The sequence below is a fragment of the Meriones unguiculatus genome, chromosome 4 (assembly GCF_030254825.1).
Source record: "Meriones unguiculatus strain TT.TT164.6M chromosome 4, Bangor_MerUng_6.1, whole genome shotgun sequence".
Taxonomy (NCBI): Eukaryota; Metazoa; Chordata; class Mammalia; order Rodentia; family Muridae; genus Meriones; species Meriones unguiculatus.
Window position 1 is genome coordinate 28,965,515 of NC_083352.1, and position 19,110 is coordinate 28,984,624.

The 19,110-nt window shown below is 36.8% G+C and overlaps 1 protein-coding gene across 1 annotated transcript in view; it reads right to left on the reverse strand.

The window, feature by feature from the left end:
* Positions 1-423: 423 nt before the first annotated feature.
* The window catches only part of Sgcz (sarcoglycan zeta), a 1,178,138-nt gene continuing 1,159,451 nt past the window's right edge, over positions 424-19,110 (reverse strand). Inside the window, exons 7-8 of the mRNA XM_060381620.1 lie at positions 9,612-9,735; positions 424-6,843 (exon numbers count right to left, since the gene is read on the reverse strand). Coding sequence (XP_060237603.1) covers positions 6,652-6,843; positions 9,612-9,735 — 316 coding nt within the window. The 3' untranslated portion in view covers positions 424-6,651. The remainder of the gene's footprint in view (positions 6,844-9,611; positions 9,736-19,110) is intronic.

Here is a 19,110-nt window from a genome sequence, read left to right on the forward strand (position 1 = left end):
GGTCTGGGCTCCCGACAGTTAGTGCTTACAGCTGAACTGAATCATAAGATAAACCAGCTGGAGCCAGATAGTTGTTGTGTAAAAAAAAAAAAAAAAAAAAATCGTACATCTGGTCTCATAAGCAATAGTGTGAATATCGAGAAAACTGATCATCTTGCTCTCCCTTTCTGTCTGTCTGTACCACCCACCTTTTGAAACCTCTCTCTCAGCAAGGAAAGCGTGTAGCCTTCCGGTTGGACGTCACTGTATTACGATGTATTTCTGGCAAATTGCCTGAGGATCTCAAAGAAATAATAGGCGAAAAACCTTTGGGAACATTCAAATTATTTTCGAAGATTAAGTATGGTCAAGGAATATACGATGCTCCAACTGAACCCACTTTTGCGTTCTACTTAGAACTAACATTTGAAAGAGGTGGCTGGGTGTAAATGTTCTATTTTTGTTTTAAATATCTGGACTAGTTTATAAAAGTAATTGGACGAGAAATAAAGAAGGTTATCATTGTTTTCCAAAAAGACACCTTCAGTGGCTACTGATGATTTTCGAGTTGATAAAGAGAACAATGCCCCTCTCAGAGGATCACAGAAATGGACCGTTCATATGGTTACGTAATAACAACATTCCTGTCATTTTTTTTCAAACGGGACCAGTTCTTTCCTGAATATAGCAGAAGAAAGCAGAAATGAAACCTAAAAAAGAATACTGATTAGCCGATATGGTGTTCAAATTTACCGTGGAGTATTGACCTAGCACAAAATAGGCATATGAACATACAGGTTTTTGTACACACAACAGACTTATCTAATTTTATACCAAGTACATACCAGCAGGATTTCACAACAGATAAAATATTTGTTAATTTCCTGGTAAGTGAATTCATCTTATTTTTAAATCATTTTTAGATTCTTACTTTCTCTGTGTATGGGTTTAAGAGAACTTTTATCAACGTATATATTAATCTCAATTTTTCAAAGCACATATATTCATAGAAGTGATATTTATCAGACAACATGCTATTGGAAAGGTCTCTATTCAAGGCTAATATTCCCCAAAAGGTTTTTTTTTTCTTTCAGGAAGATAAATGAAATGATAGCACCTGAGTTCTGATCCTCTTTGTTTGACTATCACATTTAATCATGGTTACACAGTAGCACCGAAATCAGGACAAAAATACAAGAATTACAAGAGAGATCTTAAATGATATGGGCTCATTGCATGCTTCATAAGGACTCATTTTTGAGAAAAGAATTTCAAATGCCAAAATTTTGCTGTGTTTTCACCTAAAATAAATAGACCCCACCCAAACTAAACAAAAAGATACAACAGACTGATTTTTGAATAGGTATGTTATCTACAGTTCATAGGAAGGAGTCCTTTTAAATAGAAAAAGGTTGTTTTTTTTTTTTTTACATAAAGCAAGATAGAGTACAAAAGCACAGCTTTTGTAATTTTGGTAATTTTGCAATTATACAAACGTATTGCATAGTATGTGTAAGAAAATAGTTCCATTTTTCATATATCTATATATACAAGAAAACATTTACATTAAAGTTACAAAACAAAGTAAATGAATAGTGGACCTGATTTAAAGAACTGCATAAATTAAAAAAAAATAAAATAAACTCCAAATAGTGTGTCTCCATTGTTAGTAAATATCCTTGCACATCTTTAACCCTGTTTGGCTTTTATTTATAAATATTGAAACAAATGAAATATTAAGACTAGAAACCCAGAAAGAATCATAGTTCATTGTACCTCACATCCTTTCACACTTGTTGTTATGATCCTAGAGACTGACCCATGTCAATTAGCACTTAAAAAATAGCCCTCTAGTTCTAGAAGTATTTCAGATTAATCCTATTTTCCAGAGATTTTTTTTTTTTTTTTTTTTGGCAAGCAATGAAATTTTAAATCCAACTAAGTTATTCCATCCTGAGACCACTTTGGATGTCATCTTTATATCCTGGTTTTTAGAATACTGAGGCATTCATTTCATGTGTATAAAAAATATGCAGAGCACACTCTAAAGTGTTCTTTCTACAACTAAAGCGGTAACTAATGGCTGTAGCTCAGATTCCTGCCAGAAGCGTGTTTACTTCCTGTGTCATCACTATAACCCCTATTTATTGAATAAATTAGTAGAAGCAATAGTGGTCTAGAGTTAAATATAATAGAAATCCTGGTCTTTGGTCTTTGACATTTCAGTGACTACTAGATTACAGTTTAAAGCAATATCTACAGAAGTGTGGAATGAGATCATTCATTAATTTATAATTGGGGATAAATGTGATGTTTTCCTTTTTGATAATGACATTCTGCAGTAATCATTACCATAATATATGCTAATTTATGTAGCAAATAACTTACTGAATGTCTTAGAAGGGTCACATGAGCAATTCTAATTAGACCAAAGCTACATGCAGATGAGGTAACAAATACCTCAAATACATAAAACTCAAAAATGAGTTTGGTGATGGTGTTGTATTTAGAGAATTAGACCATTAGATAGTCTCAATTATAATTTAATGTGATATTGACATTGGAGGCTATAAACTATAATGCTAACAACATCAGATATTTTTCTAGCTATAGCTTCCTTACAAAGAGATACTACGTTTGTAATGATGAAATCCATTGAAGGTATTACTGTACCAATGGTGTGTTTGGGAAATGAGGCACTGCTGAATTGAGTGGTAGAATTTTAAGGAACTTTGTTGGGCATAAAAATTTCAGTACTTGTCCATGTTAAACAAAACACATTTTTTTTTCAAATACCTGTGTGTGTGTGTGTGTGTGTGTGTATGTTTTTTTTTGTTGTTGTTGTTTGATGAAAGTCAATAATAAGACAGTAAGCAGGATGCTTACATTCGGCAGATGTTATTTTTAAGTCTTAAACAGTATTTTAAATAATAGCCACAAACATTCTTCTTTTAATTAACACATGAATCAAACATGATTTCCTCAAAGGGAAATGTTGTTCAATTGGTAAGAGCAAAACCAGGAATATGAAGAAAAAGAATAGGATACTGAGGATACTGAGAGCTTTTGTTTGTTTGTTTGTTCATTCGTTTGACACTCATGAACATCTCTTTAAGGAGCAGATAATGACAAATTCCAGAAGGGCAGAGGTTGATGGACTTAGTGAAGATCATTAAAAGCCTTCATAAAAGAATCAGTAAAATTAAGAGATGAACATGACCAAAGAGAATGCTCTAGCTTAGTATACCTTCCTCATAGAGATCTATACTGCAGCCAAAATGATTCAATATTTCTAAAGAGAATTTAAACCATTATAAATAACAAGGAACCTAATTCAGAATTCCTACAGATAAAAATTTGGGGCACTAAAGTCTAAGATTTCCAAATTGTGCTGTAACTGAATATTGTTATTTTCTAAAAGTAGAGAAATAATTATCTTCCCTGGTTTAAAAATTATGATGCATAATAAAAATTAAGACAGTTAAAATTTAAGAGAATAAAAATTAAGTAAGCCCAGTGTCAGGTATTGGAGATACCTGGCAAGGTCCACTTTGTTTTTTAGTGTGTTTGAATTGTTTTTATATTTTAAAAATTTCACTATTGAAGTACTATAAACTTAAAACAATGCTCTTTATATATCTTTTTAGCCCTAGAGAAACTGAACTTAAAAATGTATCTAAGTTCATTCATTTCTGGATCCTAACAGCAATTTTCCTACTCTAATTCATCCATTTCCTGTCTTGCCCATTGGATCTAAACTCAAACATGAAGCTATGAAAATCATCACAGCTGAGTAGAGTCTATTGTGGCATATCTAAAAGTACTATCTTTCCAGTGTGATTTAGAGAAGATAGATTTTGCATTATTTAAATAAGGTGCAGGGTGTGTGTGTGTGTGTGTGTGTGTGTGTGTGTGTATTCATTCTGATCAGCAAAACTTACAGTTGGAAAGCAATGGATAAATATATTCTTCAGTTCCTGGACCTTCTTATCATTAAAGATACAATGATTCTTTAGTAGGAAATCAGAGACCATAAGGTACATCTTCTAAGCCTGTAACAGAAGCTTAAGCTTTGAGATTACTGCACTTGATGAACCTGAAACAATCAATCAGTTCAAGTCATTCATTTTAGTATTGTATCAGGAAGTCATCTACACCATTCTCTCTTTTATAGTTGAACATCTTCCCATTCTAAATCTGCCTGTACTTTTCAGAATATCTTTGAGTTGAAAAGTCTGCCAGCCTTCCTCTTAATTTCTTTTGTTTTTGTTTTCCGATTTATTTTTGCTTTCTTAAAACAGGGTCTCTCTAGATAGTCCTGGCTGTCCTGGGTCTCCTTCTGTAGACCACGCTGGCCTCAGACTCATGACCCTTTTCCTTGGCATCTTGTGCTATGCATATACATTTTGAGTGTTCACTTTTACCTTGTGAAATATATGTTCTTAGAACATGCTAGTGCTAGAGGAAGCCTTCAGAGGATGTTTGGTAGTTTTATTGTAAAGTCTGTGAAGTGTTCTTGGTAAACTGAAGCCTGGAGACATTCTCAGATAGCCCAACTCAGCTTAACTGATTAGCGAAAGACTTTAGAAACAGGGAGAATTACAAACCACAAGGATTAACACCCTTTGATTAGAAAATTCTCTAATTGTCTTAATTTAGCATGGTTAAAGCATTGGTCTGTCCCAAATTAATGCAGAGCATCTTCTTCAACATAACACAGTGATCAGCACCCACGACTCTCAGATTTCTTGTGTTATATGCTGTGTATCTAGTTTGCAAAGACTAATGTGCAAACTTTCTATAGTAATTTTTGCTAGAAATGTATTCGGCTCTCTGTTATGACTTTTCAAGAAATGATGTATCTCTACTTTTATTTTGATATTGATTCATATGTTTTATAATAACCCCAAAGCACAAGTCCGATACGACTTCTAAAATGTTCAAAGTGAACTGCCTCACCTTCTGCACACTGTGGAATGCGCTCAGTCATATGAAGTTTTGCCTGTTACTGGATATGCTGAAATACAAATGAGATTGCTCTGGCCAAACAGCTCACTGTGCCCGTTGACTTATCCAAATTTTTTTCATTTTTACTAACCAAATTACTTAAACATGTTTCAATCTTTTCCTTCACTCTCAGCTGTACAGAACAGAATTTCAAAGATTCTGCCGCCACTGAGCCCTGAAATGCAACTTCCACACACCTGTTAATGGTACGCAACGGTACAAGAAGAGAATGATGGGAGAAATTAAGGACTTACCTTAGAGTCATCAAATCACCTTCTAAAACTAGGAAATCTACAATACAAGTTTGCATTCTTGTATTGTGTCGGTTTCGAAAATTTGAGTTTAAGAGTGCTGTGATGAACAAATCTATGATACCCCAGAGTTATTTATTAGGAACTCACTTATAATATTGGACAGTGGAGCATGGACAGAGCTGTGGTTCATGGCGAACTATAGCTTAACAGTCTAATAAAAACAGCTAAACGCTAATAGTCGAATAGGAGTGTGACTAGAGTCCTCAACCGAGAAAGCATATGTCCAACTTCTGAACATTTGCCTTCTTACCATTTTCTTTTCTGGAATTTATAATTTAATTTCTATCCTCCTTAAACATTAACCTCAAATTAAAAGATGGGCACTAAGCTTGAAGATGATGTCCCTGTGGAAAGTGAATTCGTTCTCAGCATTATGCATAACATTAGCATTTAATTAAAAGGTGGTTTAACTTTTGCAGTTAAAATCAAGTTTAATGTAAATGGAGCAAACCAAAGGGTGTTGTTAAAACACCCGAAAGTAAGGGACACCATGTGGGTTTTTTCTAAGGAAATGACTGATGGATTCCACATCATCCGTACATCCCTCCCTCCTGTCCTGTATTCAGATGTTTTGTTAAAAGTAAACGTGTCACATGCAGTAGCCACATAAATACTATGTAAGGCCATCCCGATCTGACCAATGACCGCATAATGGCATTTTTGTTAATTTTTAAAATATTATATTGCTGAGAGCTTTCAAAATTATCTAATGTACAAAATTCCAGACTTAATAGACAAAGAGTACCAACATATTGAATTGAAAGAAACAAAAAACTCAGGGAAAGATTCTGTCTCGTCGTTTCATTTAGTTAAAAATCATGTATTGAATTTAATTTTTCTTTTTTTTTTAGTAAAGCAAGCATTACATAATGCTTCAAAATTTTAAAATTCTGGGAATAAAAGTTTACGTCCAAAAAAGATGAATGGAAAATTGTGCTTTCAGACAGCAGAATTAGTCTTCTGAAGGGGTTAAGTGTTTCATATCGCCATTGGATTTGGGAATTTAACCGGGTAATGTGTTCGTGCGCAGTTCGTAGCCAGGTTCTGCAAAAATCTAAAACTGTGTGCTTCACTCCACGTAGCAAAGGCACCTAAATTATTCTCCCTTTCGAGCAAAGGTCACGATCCAGGTTTCCTGCTGAAGAGGTTTTTCCCACGGCTGAGTCAGTCACACTGTGTTGAGCATGGTGAATCAGGAAAGGTGGAGGCCAGTCCCTGCTGATCCTGGAACAGTTTGCTCTGTGGTCCATCTGAAGAAGCTCTGGACTGATCGCAGGGGAAACCGAGCAAAACCGTGAAGCAGACGGACGGGAACAAAAGGCTTTTCTGGTGTGAGGAGAAATCAGTCGCTTCAGCTCCACAAGCAAATGCTGCTACTGGACTGACAGGTGGAGCCTACCCCAGCTGGAGAAAGGTAGAGTTTGCCATTGGGGCAGACACACAGTTCATACACTGTCTGTCGAGAATTTGAGGGGCTTGGTGAAGAAGAGAAGGAACCGATTGGTAGATTTCCCAGCCGGATTGTATCTGCATTTAGAAAAATCTGGGAAGAAAAGAAAAAAAAAAAAAAAGAAAATCTCAATTCACTTCAGCTTGGTACCTCCCTCAGAGCTTTGCAGCACGGTTGGGCAGCACAGACTTTTGCTGCTCAAGATGTTTTGAACAGATTACAAGCCTGCTTGCCGTCCAAAGTCTCTGCTGCTGTCTTCCAGTCTGAGTGATGGGGTTCTGAGAGCAAGCCCCCTACAGGAAATGTAGTATTGAATAATCACCTCAAGGAGCCAGTTCATTAAAAACAGCAGCAGTAACAACAACACGCACAGAAAGTGAGTGGCTGTGCTAGAGGCTTCCCATGTAGATCCTTAGTCTGAAGACTATATAGAATAAGAAGAATACCAGTTGGGATGGCCCTACTGAAGAGGGGTGATTAATAACGCTCTCCATTATCTGTCTGTCTCTCTCTCTCTTTTTAACATTTGTGAAAGAATGAGTTAAACCATTTCTAAAACACTCAGGAAAGGCTCGCAGCCTAAGGATCAGGTGACCTAGGAAATCATGACCAACAGGTCATGCTTGAATTATCTATTAAACGTCAGCTGGTTTCAGCAACTAATTTGCTTAACCTTTTAATTTGGGGAGTTACTTCACTTATCTAAAAATTTCTATTATTCTGCTTCTTTATTTGTGTGTGTATCTGTGTTTGTGTGTATGTCTGTGGGTGTATCCCTCTGTATGTGTGTGTGTGTCAGTGTGTGTGTGTGTGTGTGTGTGTGTGTGTGTGAACCATTGTACTTGAGTGCAGGACACTAGCTACAGTAGCTTTTCTCTTTCCATCTCTAGTCCTGGGGATTGAATTCAGGTCACCAGATTTGACAGCTTGTGCCTTAACCCATTAAGCTATCCCACTGGCCCTTCACTTATTCGTAATCACAGAACCCGAGTGCATAGACAACCCAAAGTTGAAAGGAGTTGAGCGAGTCCTCAAAGCACTCTTTCCTTGCCTTAGAAATTTCTTAACAGTACTTCTGTCAGCAGCTTGGCTCCAGTCCACATCTGTTTTATTCTCTCCTTCTCAGTTCGTTCTATTGCCAGGGTGAACTTTCAAGATATGCAAACCGAACCATGTCACTCCTCGTGATGAAAGTTCTCTTGTAGTTCGCCTCTTCTTTCAAATGAAAACTGGGATCTTCCCCCAGGCTGCACATCTTGCATGGCCTGCCCTATTTCCCTAACATCGTCAGCCCCACCTTACCCTGCTCATATATTCACTTTCCATGAGGCAAAGTACAAGTCTCAGAGCCGTTTTATATTTCACTCCCTTCCTGTGGGATATTTGTTCCACACACGTCTAGATTCTATAGATTAACTATATGCTTGGGAAACAGCTTCACTTGTGAAAGAGGGGCCAGTTTCATCAATAAATCCAGTCACAGGGGCTGCCGGGAAGAGAAAGCGCTGTTTCTTTCATTGAGATAGAAACATAAGGCAGGAAGTTAGAAAAACTAGAGACTGACGCCAACACCGCATCCCCCAGCCTCCCCAGGTTGCAGCACGGATGGGCTTGCCCACCTCTCTGTCTTCTGCCAGGGCAGTTACTATGATGCTGTTCGTTTTCCAAGTTCTGAAATTGGTTTGTCTGTTCTGTATTGCCCCATAAAGCCACACAATCCATCTGCTCTGAAACACAATCCAGTGACTAGAATCACTCCCCAGAGCTTTGAACTCAGTGCTCCCCATCTTCTCTCTAACAAGAATCCATTTGTTTCATTTGTACCTGCTGAAGTCAGTACAGTTTGTCCCCCTGAAAATGTTAATCAATTTTCGGAATTCAAAGTCTCCCTCCGTAACATTCCAGCACTTTTGCTCTTGTGTGTTATTGCACTGTGGAAATGGTCATATCATTAAACTCTTCATTTACAGTTAGGATTCCTTTCCTTTAGTGCTAAATGTGCAGTTCCTTGTGGCATTGTGTCTAAAATGACAGTGCTTGTCCATAGTGTAGCCTCAGATTGTCTGGACAAATTCATTCTTCTTCATTTCAATTATTACTTTGAGTGCCTGAATACAAAATCCGGTGATGTGAAGTAATTTAGGATCTAAGGATAGGGACTTATGTTTTAAATAAGTGATGATGATTTTTTTTTTTTGGTATAGTTCATGTAGGACAGAGAAACAAACCAACCAACATCAAAGTCCTTTGGGAAAAATATTTCCTTGCTTTTAAATTAATTTTTAATCAGATATATAAAAGCATAAAATTTCAAATTAGTGGATGCTATGCAATTTTCCACATATATGTGCACTGTGTAATATTTAAATTAGGTTAGCAACACTTAGCTACTTAGAGAACTCTTACTTTTTTACGATGAAACTTCCCAATTTTTGTCTTCAAGCCTTCTGAAATGCCCACATTATTACTGTTATCTATAGTGATCCCATTGGGCAACAGCAGTGTATCCAAAATCCTTCTTTCTCTCTGACTATAACTTAGTACAAGCTGATTAATTTTTGGAAGAACGTTTCTGAAGATCCAAAGAGACAAGTAAAAAGGACTCTTTTCATGCTGACGTTTAAAGCTAATATTGAAGCAACAAGAATTTGAAGGTCTATTTAAATCTGTCTTTGGAATGAGTACTTTTCAGTGGAAAGTAAAAGGAGTTTGTTGAATACTGTATTTTAGAGGTACCAAGATTTCCAAAGCATGGTGTTTCTCGTGAAGCAGAAGAACCTTGTGTCTCAGGGAGCCAGATGCATGAGATATGCAAATTTGCACCTTCAGCGGTTGAGGGTCAACCCTGCAGGGAGACTCACCTCCCCTTCTGTGGACTGCAAGTGCAGTTCCTTCCTGCAGGCAGCCTTGAAGTCACCTGCAGCAGCGCTCACCTGGACCCCACGTGGAGCCTCCATTATCAAGGATCTGGTTGGTGATTCAAGCCTAAAGGCAAGCAAAATGTCATTTGCAAAGAGAGAAAACTTATAAGTAACTGAAAAACAAAGCATTAGTCAACAGGATTTAACCAGTCTTTACACAGAGCCCTTATAAAACCACATCCTCACTTTTATTATAATGATTTCAAGCGCAGTTAAGTTTTAGGATGACCTTTTTCATTACTTTATCTTGTTGTTGGTTTTTTTTTGTTTTGTTTTGTTTTTTTTGGGGGGTCCTTATAAAATCTTCATTTGTTCTTATCAATTATTTACTCTCATGTACAATAATTTAATAACATTTTCTTAGGTTAGTTCTCTTTATCATGCTCAAAAAGTAGGTCATCATGAGTTTACATGTTTAAATCTTTAATATATTATCAATATTAATGATGGGGTTTTAATAAACAAATTGGCATAATTTAGCACATATATACTTTTCAATAGAGAGTTCCAGCTTTGTGAAAGTGAAAAATCTTAATGAAAATCATTAGTTTTTACAATCCTTCAATAGTGCTCCCTCAAAATTTTGTAAAATTGAAAATTTTTAAAATGTGCATTAAAAAAAATCTGGAAAATTGTCTTCCTCTGTGGCCTGATAAGGCTACCTTACCCTCTCAGGGGAAGGTGATCAAAGAGTCCACCACTGAGTTCATGTCAGGGACAGCCCCTGTTCCCTTTACTAGGGAACCCACTTGGAGACTGAGCTGCCATGGGCTACATCTTAGCAGGGGTTCTAGGTTATCTCCATGCATGGTCCTTGGTTGTAGTATCAGTCTCAGAAAAGACCCCTGGGCCCTGATTTTTTGGTTCTGTTGAGGAAGACAATGCAGTCAATCCAGAAAAGATCTGATAGACAAGGGTCAGATGAAAGGGGAGGAGGACCTCCCCTATCAGCGGACTGAGAAGGGGCATGGGAGGAGAAGAGGGAAGGAGGGGAGAATTAGGAGGGGAGAAGGCACAGGGCTAAAGCTGGGATACAAAGTGAATAAATTGTAATAAGTTTTAAAAATCTGGAAATTAACATAACAAACATCATGTTTTATATGTTGAATAAATGTTCATTGTTTCATTCAGACTAGATGACATCAGTTTGTGGAAGAAAATCAACAGACAGTAGAATGTAGTTATGAAATCCCAGGCAGGAGATCTAGGGGGCACCATCTGGTCTTTTTGTAGCAAGTTTTTCTGTTCTGAAGGAGCTGTCTCATTTCTCTTTATCACAGGACATCAGAAAGAGGCCTCTCGCAGTCTCTCCAGCACTATGATCCAAAACTACTGCTTCCCTCTGAGACAAGACCCAGAGCCCTTTGCAGAAACAAATCCATGAAATAGGTTTTGAAATGCCAACGCTAAAGAAAGAAATCACTTAGCATGGCTTGGTGGCAAATGCCTGTAATCCCAGCACTCAGGGAAACTGAAACAGGCAGATCTCTGTGAGTTTGAAGCCAGCGTAGTCTACAAAAGTGAGTCCTGGATAGCCAAGGCTACACAGACAAATGTAGCAGAGAGAGAGAGAGAGAGAGAGAGAGAGAGAGAGAGAGAGAGAGAGAGAGAGAGAAAGAAAGAAACAAAGAAAGAAACCACACTTACAGTCTTGAAGGTGATATCCACGAGATTTAGCATTTGAAGTGATTTCAACAATTATAAGTATTGACCTTAGTCTTCCTTCATGAATGCAAACACCTTTGAAATTTTAATCTTTATTGATCATTTGAACATCTTCATACCATCACTGAAGCTGTAAGGCTTTTAAAATACCTCTTTTAAAGCCATGTTTATATTTTGTTGTTTCGAATAAAAAATAGATTAGAAAATTTGAAATAAACAAACAAACAAAAAGCAAATGTATTCAGTTTCATTACTTATTAAAACCTACTATTACCTTTTTCATACATTATCCAAAATTTAAAATCTACTGCAACTGTCAGACTGAGCTTTCCACTGGTATGTCTGAAAAAATGCTTTGAATTTCTTTTATTCATTAACAGTAACAACAGCAACAAAATCCCACAAAAGCATTTCTACATTCAAATATAGAATTTAGAGGAAGTCTGAGATCATAATCCAAGGTCATGGTCACTCATATTTGCCTCAGAAATGTCTTATTTTATTTGAGGTGAGAAATGAGTTTTGCATTGTTATAATGTTTGAGTAACACGGCATGTGCCAGTTTGTGAACAGCATGTGCTAGGACCATACTTTGTGTTCTCTCTCTCTTTCTTTGTCTCTCCTTCCTCTTTCCTTCCTCCTTCCCTTTCTCATCCTCCTTGAATCCCTCCCTGTGGTCTATTTATTGACCAGAATGTCACCACAACTGGCATAGAAGTGGATAGAAATAATTTGGATGTCCTAAGTTTAAAGACATTTTGAAAAACAAAACAAAACAAGAACTGTTTTGTGTAGTGAAAATAACTTTGAACATAAATAAAACACCAACTATCAGAAGGAAATGGACATTCCTTGTTTACTTTTACCTGTTAAAGTCTGCTTGATTAAATTATAGGACAGAGGAATGCAGAGAAAAGTTAATAGAATGATGAAAACAGTTTTCTGTGTTCTGTTCCTTGAGGTCAATCCGGATTGGTAGGATGACTATTCTTTAGATGTCAGTGGTCTGGGGACAATGTCGATGTATCAGGATAATTGTGGATATGAGCTTCAAATTAACAAACAAACAGACCAAACGAAACCAAACAAACAAACAAATTAAAATGAGAACCAGTAATCCATGGTGAATGAAGTCCTACAGAAGATGAGAACCTTTAGTAGATGCCAGTTTGGATCTATAGGGTATCCATTGACCAACATAAGTATCTTAGTGCAAAACAAGCTCCTTGGTACAGTGATTCAAGCCCATGGAAAATGAACTAAATTCACTGGGCCTAGTGCAAGGAGGGACAAACTTGGATATTATGTTTTATGAGAATATTTTTGTATCATCAGCAATAAGATTTTTTTCCTGAAAACATGTAATTGTTAATTTTTTAAAATTTATTTATTTTTATTTTTATTTATTACATTTTATTCATTTTTTTATTCTATGTGTAGCTTCCTCCTTTCTCTCCTCCCACTGTTTCCCTCCCTCCCCCTTCTCCACACAAGCCCCTCCCCAAGTCCACTGATAGGGGAGGTCTTCTTTTCCTTCCTTCTGATCCTAGTCTATCAGGTCTTATCAGGAGTGGCTGCATTGGCTTCCTCTGTGGCCTGGTAAGGCTGCTTCCCCCTCAGGAGGAGGTGATCAAAGAGCAGGCCAATCAGTTCATGTCAGGGACAGTCCCTGTTCCCATTACTATGGGACCTTCTTGGACACTGACCTGCCATGGGCTACACCTGTATAGTGGTTCAAAGTTATCTCCATGCATGGTTCTTGTTTGGAGTATCAATCTCTGAAAAGACCCCTGTGCCCAAATATTTTGGTTCTGTTGCTCTCCTTGTGGAGGTCCTGTCCTCTCCAGGTCTTATTATTTCCCACTTCTTTCATAAGATTCCCTGAAACTCTGCCTAAAGGTTGGCCATAAGTCTCAGCATCTGCTTTGATACCCTTCAGGGTAGAGCCTTTCAGAGGCCCTCTGTGCGTGTGGCGGCAGGGTCCTGACTTGTTCCCTGTTTTTTCCTTCTTCTGATGTTCAGCCTCTTTGCCTTTATGAATGTGGATTGAGCATCTTAGCCAGAGTGCTCCTTCTTGATTATTTTATTTAGGTGTACAGATTTTAGTAGGTTTATCCTATATTATATGTCTAATATATAACCTGTATATACCCTGTGTGTCTTTCTGCTTCTGGGACACCTTATTCAGGATGATCTTTTCCAGTTCCCACCATTTACCTGCTTTTATGCATTGTTTGGTATGTCTGAGCATTATCAAAGTGGTAGAAATTTTATATAGTGCCAAATTCCTTAATTGCCAAAGTAAGACTTTAAATTAAATAGTTCTCAATTGTATGCTTTTTTAGTACTGACATAATTAAATGTAATTATTGTAAAAATAATAAAAAAGTGTTATTAAAACAGCACATTCTGTTTTAAATGAAAAGTAGTATTTAGACGAGTAATATACAAAAATAATTTAAAATTGATTACAAAATGTATTTAGTTAAGGAGTATGTGTGATAAAATTTACTTCAGTAGTTGGAGAATTTCTTACTTATATTTTGAGTTTAATTTTGAGCATAATAAGTAGTAGTCATCAAGCATTTCTTAAGCATCTGAAGACTGAGTCAATCTTAAGCACTTTGATAAGCTTTCCAGAATAAAAATTAATAAATAAAAATAATTTTTCATAGGGGGAAAAACCATCATGTAATAACATGTTAATCGGACATATGGGTTCAGGGCCCAAACAATTCAAATTACCACTAACACTTTTGTGAATGGGAAAGTTTCATTTTAAACATAGAGAGAAGCAGATTGTTTGCGTTATCTATGTTCTGCATTTGTAACTGCATGCATATCCCAAAAGCGCATGAATTTTAACTATCTGGAGTGGTACATTGTTTCTTGTATCACATGTTGAATAGAGAAGAAGTTGGTTTTTCACACAAATGTTATACGCACTGGGTCCTGCCCCTCAGATAAACCACAAGAGGATTACATTTTTTTTTTTTTTTTACTGTAATAGGACAAACCTTACATTAAGCAAAAGTTTCATTATACTCTCAACAGGCTTTAGAATGCTGACAAACAGTCTGTAAAACTTCACTATTGAACAAGTAGATTCAGACAAAGTTTCCAAGATTTAAAGGAAGAAGCAAATAAATAGCCATGAAAGCTTATCAAACAAGGTTGGACACTGTGTAATTATGCATTTAATTCATTATTTCAAAATTACATTCCCCAGGTAATTCTCAGAACCTGGTGCACCTAGGAGCTATGATATGAATTTCAGGATAATAGAACAGCATTTCTTACATTGAACATGCTGCTAAATATCCTACCATTATACCAATTACTTTCAAAAAGCAAAGTAGGAATCAAAGCATAAAGAAGTGAAAATTAATTACTATGTGCAAAAGTCATTTCAATATAATGAGAGAATTTAACACAGGATTTGGAATAAAAAACAATGAATGCTTTCTACTTTAAATATCAGTTACTGTTAAACTCTCTAGTGATCATCCATCTACTTATAACTTAAAGTACTTTAAAAATGGAATGCTGTAGTTCTTGGAATATGGAGATATATTTATCTTTCTATAATAATGGGTTAGTCACATAATTACAGTACTTTATTACAAACTAATAGTGGAGCATTACTGTATAGCTAAATGATAATTATTAGATGAATACCAAAGACAACATGCTGTAATTAACCATATATTACCTAAAACATAGTTAAATATTATGATGGTTGGTTCTTTTTTGGGGGGGATTAAGATGCTAGTGTAGGCAGTCTTGACAAAGCACAATGTTAAAGAACTGAAAAACTGATTACAAACCTGTAGCAATCAAGACAGAACTGACAGAGCACAACAATTGATACAGTGAGGTAAAACAGATTTCACAGATTTTACTTGTACAAACATCTGACCTTGACAAGGGCGATGAAGTTATCCAGGGAAGAAAGCAATGTCTTTATTATAAATAATACTGGAATAACTGGACATCTATATGACAAAATAAACTACAGCCTCTTCCACTCACTACCATAGAGAAGTTGAAATCATAAAGCTTCCAATGAGAATGGTTTGAGAGATTAATAGTGTCACAGGCCACAGTGTGTAGTAATTAGTGCATATTTTAAAATGCGTTCAATATTTGCAGATTAAAATGTACTTTGCCAATAACCACCAATAAGGTGAATATGTAATAGACTGGGATATAATATCCACAGCATGACATATCAGAAATGCATGATACTAGGATATGTAAAAAATATCTCCCAATATTTACAGACTATGTGAACACATCACAGAAGATACATAGCTGTCAGATACATACATGTGCAGTAGGTCATATTGTTAGCTACTCGAATGGCAAACAGAACAGAAGTACTGAACCAGAATACCCCCCAACGATGAGCTGAATTAGTAAGATTGCTAGCACTGGATACTGGTGAGATTGGACAGCAACCAACAGTAACTTCTGCTGGAAAGGCATTAAGCATTTTGGAAAATTCTTAGGCATTTTGACATAAAGTCTAACAAGCAGAAACATCATACATAATATAATATACATATATATAAATAAAACTCCCATACATATGTATGTACATATATATGTTTTTTTTATCCCTGGCTCTATTTAATAGTATTTTTTTTTTTTTTTTTTTGCTATTTAAGGCTCTAATACTAAGTTATATGAAATACTATCTTAAAAACAAACCAAGGATTTCCTTCTTTTTTTTTAATTGCTGAGTAGTATTTCATTGTGTAAATGTACCATAATTTCTGTATCTATTCCTCAGCTGAGGGACATCTGGGTTGTTCCCAGGTTCTGGCTATTAAGAATTGAGCTGCTATGAACATGGTTGAGCAAATGTCCTTGTTGTATACTTGAGTGTATTTTGTATATATGCCTAGGAGTGGTATAGCTGGATCTTGAGTTGGCACTATTACTAATTGCCTGAAAAAGCTCCAGATTGATTTCCAAAGTTGTTGTACAAGTTTACATTCCCACCAGCAGTGGAAGAGGGTTCCCCTTTTTCTACAACCTCTCCAGCATGTGTTGTCACTTGAGTTTTTGATCTTAGCCATTCTCATGGGTGTAAGGTGAAATCTCAGGGTCATTTTGATTTGCATTTCGCTGATGACTAAGGACACTGCACATATCTTTAAATTCCTGCTCAGATGTAGCCCATGGCAGCTCATTGTCCAAGTTGGTTCCTTAGTAATGGGAACAGGTGACTTGAACTCAGTGGCTGGCTCTTTGATCACCTTCTCTTGAGGGATGGACAGCCTTACCAGGCCACAGAGGAGGACAATGCAGCCATAACTGATGAGACCTGATAGGCTAGAGTCAGATGGAAGGGGAGAAGGTCCTCCCCTATCAGTGGACTTAGAGAGGGCCATGGGAGGAGGTGAGGTAAGGAAGGTGGAATTGGGAAGGGATGAGGGACAGGGCTACAGCTGGGATACAAATTGATTAAATTATAATTGATAATAAATAAATAAATTTAAAAAATAAATCAAAGAAAGGGTACAATTGTGAGATTAGAGCACATTAATTTAGTTACTATCTCGTTATTTAAAGGCATTTTGTTCCATCATTAAAGCTGACAACTATCCTACATACTACTGCATATGAGATGCATTGTTGTATATTATAATACTAAGAATAAGCAAGGAGCACATGGATCCTGTAAAGCAGGAATGTACTATCTTATATGGAGAAGGACCATAGTTACCCCAAACATCCTATATTCCTGAGGACCATGAAATGAACGTGTGTGTGTGTGTGTGTGTGCACGCACATGTGCTTGTGTGGTGTGTGATTTATGTGTTTGAGGCATATATAGTGGCACATGCATGTATATGTATATATATATATATATATATATATATATATATATATATATGCTCATACATACACATTCGTGCACACATGTGTGGAAGCCGGAAAAGAGCATTGAGTGTTCTATTATATCACCTATTAATTTATTCCTTTGAGACAGGCCCTCAAGACTATATATAGTGTGTGTGGCTTATGCACTGACTCTAACACTCCCCAATCCACCCAGTTTTTGCATAGTATATATAGCTATTAAATTACTTAAAGTTAAAAGTTAAGGATCACATAAACAACACTTTCGGGACTGGAGAGATCCTCAGAAGTTAAGAACACCATCTGTTCTTCCCCAAAGGTCCTTAGTTCAATTCCTAGCAACCACATGGTGGCTGATAACCATCTATAGTGAAAGCTGGTACCCTCTTCTGGTGTGCAGTCAGAACACTGAATAAATAATAAAAAATAATCTAAAAAAAAAGATAAAAAACACTTTCTGGTAATAATCAATAGATTATTGAACCTATATTTTTCAATTATTCTGAAGAAGGTCACATAAAATATTAGCACAAGAGTATGAGATTTTAAATATTTGTTGTAAAAGTTTTTTTTTTTTTTTTTTTTTTTTTTTTTGTCTTAAAGATTTTAGCCTGGTGGTACATAGGCAGAGGCAGCCAGGTCTCTGTGAGCTCAAGGCCAACCTGGTCTACAAATCAAGTCTAGGATAGCCAAGTCTACCCGGAGAAACCCTCACCCTTCAAATATTTTTTTCAACTCATTCTGCAAATGTGCAAGAAGGTACTCTACAAGCTACTGAAAGAGAAACCCAGACATCAACCCAGACATAACCCTCCATTTACAGTCTTTACTGCCTGCAAGATGCCCTGGGGCTATGGTGATGCAGAACTCGTGGGTGTGGCTAAACAATGTTTCCTTTAATTTGAGGCGCCTGGCCATGGGTGGGATGGGCTACACTGCCTGGAAGGCCAGGAATCAGAGAATGGATAGCCCAGAGATCTAGGATAGAACCAAATACGTCTGGGGGTGGGGAAATCAATGCTATTCTGCTATACTAATAGATCAATTGATTTTTCTAATTCTCATCAAAGAGGTTTCCTCTGGCAGCTGATAGGAGTGGGTAGAGAGACCCACAGTAAAACATCGTGCAAAGATGGAGAGAGAGTCTAAACCGGAGGAGGTTTCCCTCTGAGTATGGGGAACCCACGAACAGGGGTAGGAGTCAGAGATAGAGGACACCCGGAGAACACGGCCTACTGAATCAACTAAGCAGTGTACATAGGACCGCACAGAGACTCAGGTGGTAAGCAAGGAGCCTGCATGGGTCTGTATCGAGTTCTCTACCTACATGTCATGGCTGTTAGCCTGGTGTTTTGTAAGACTGCTAACCCCGACTCCTGCCTGCTCGTGAGACTCTTTTCTGCCTTTTGGGTTGTCTTGTTCAGCTTCAGTATGAGGGCTTTCATTAACTAGGCTGGTGGCCAGTAAGTCACAGGATCTTCCTATTTTCCCATTCTACCTTCTTTCCCACAACACTGGAGATAAAGACACGAGGTAAGTCACGATTAGCTTCTATAAGATGTTGTTTTATGCACTCATATTCTTTTGTCAGTAGGTCAAGAACTCTTACTGAGCTCTTAAGAGATTCCATCTCTTAAATACTTATCTAACAACAGTGATTTTTAACTTTTTTTTTAATTATTGTTGCCTTTCACAAAGCCACTGCAGCAGATATATTTTGGAGTGTAATTTCTCTAACAGAAATTAAGTAATTCATCTTTTTTTTTTTTGAATTTTCGAAACAGGATTTCTCAATATGTAGCTCAGGCAGTCCTAGACCTCATTTTGTAGACCAGGCTAGCCTTGAACTCACATAGACCCACCTGCCTTTACCTGCCAAGTGCTGGGATTAAAGGTGTTTTCC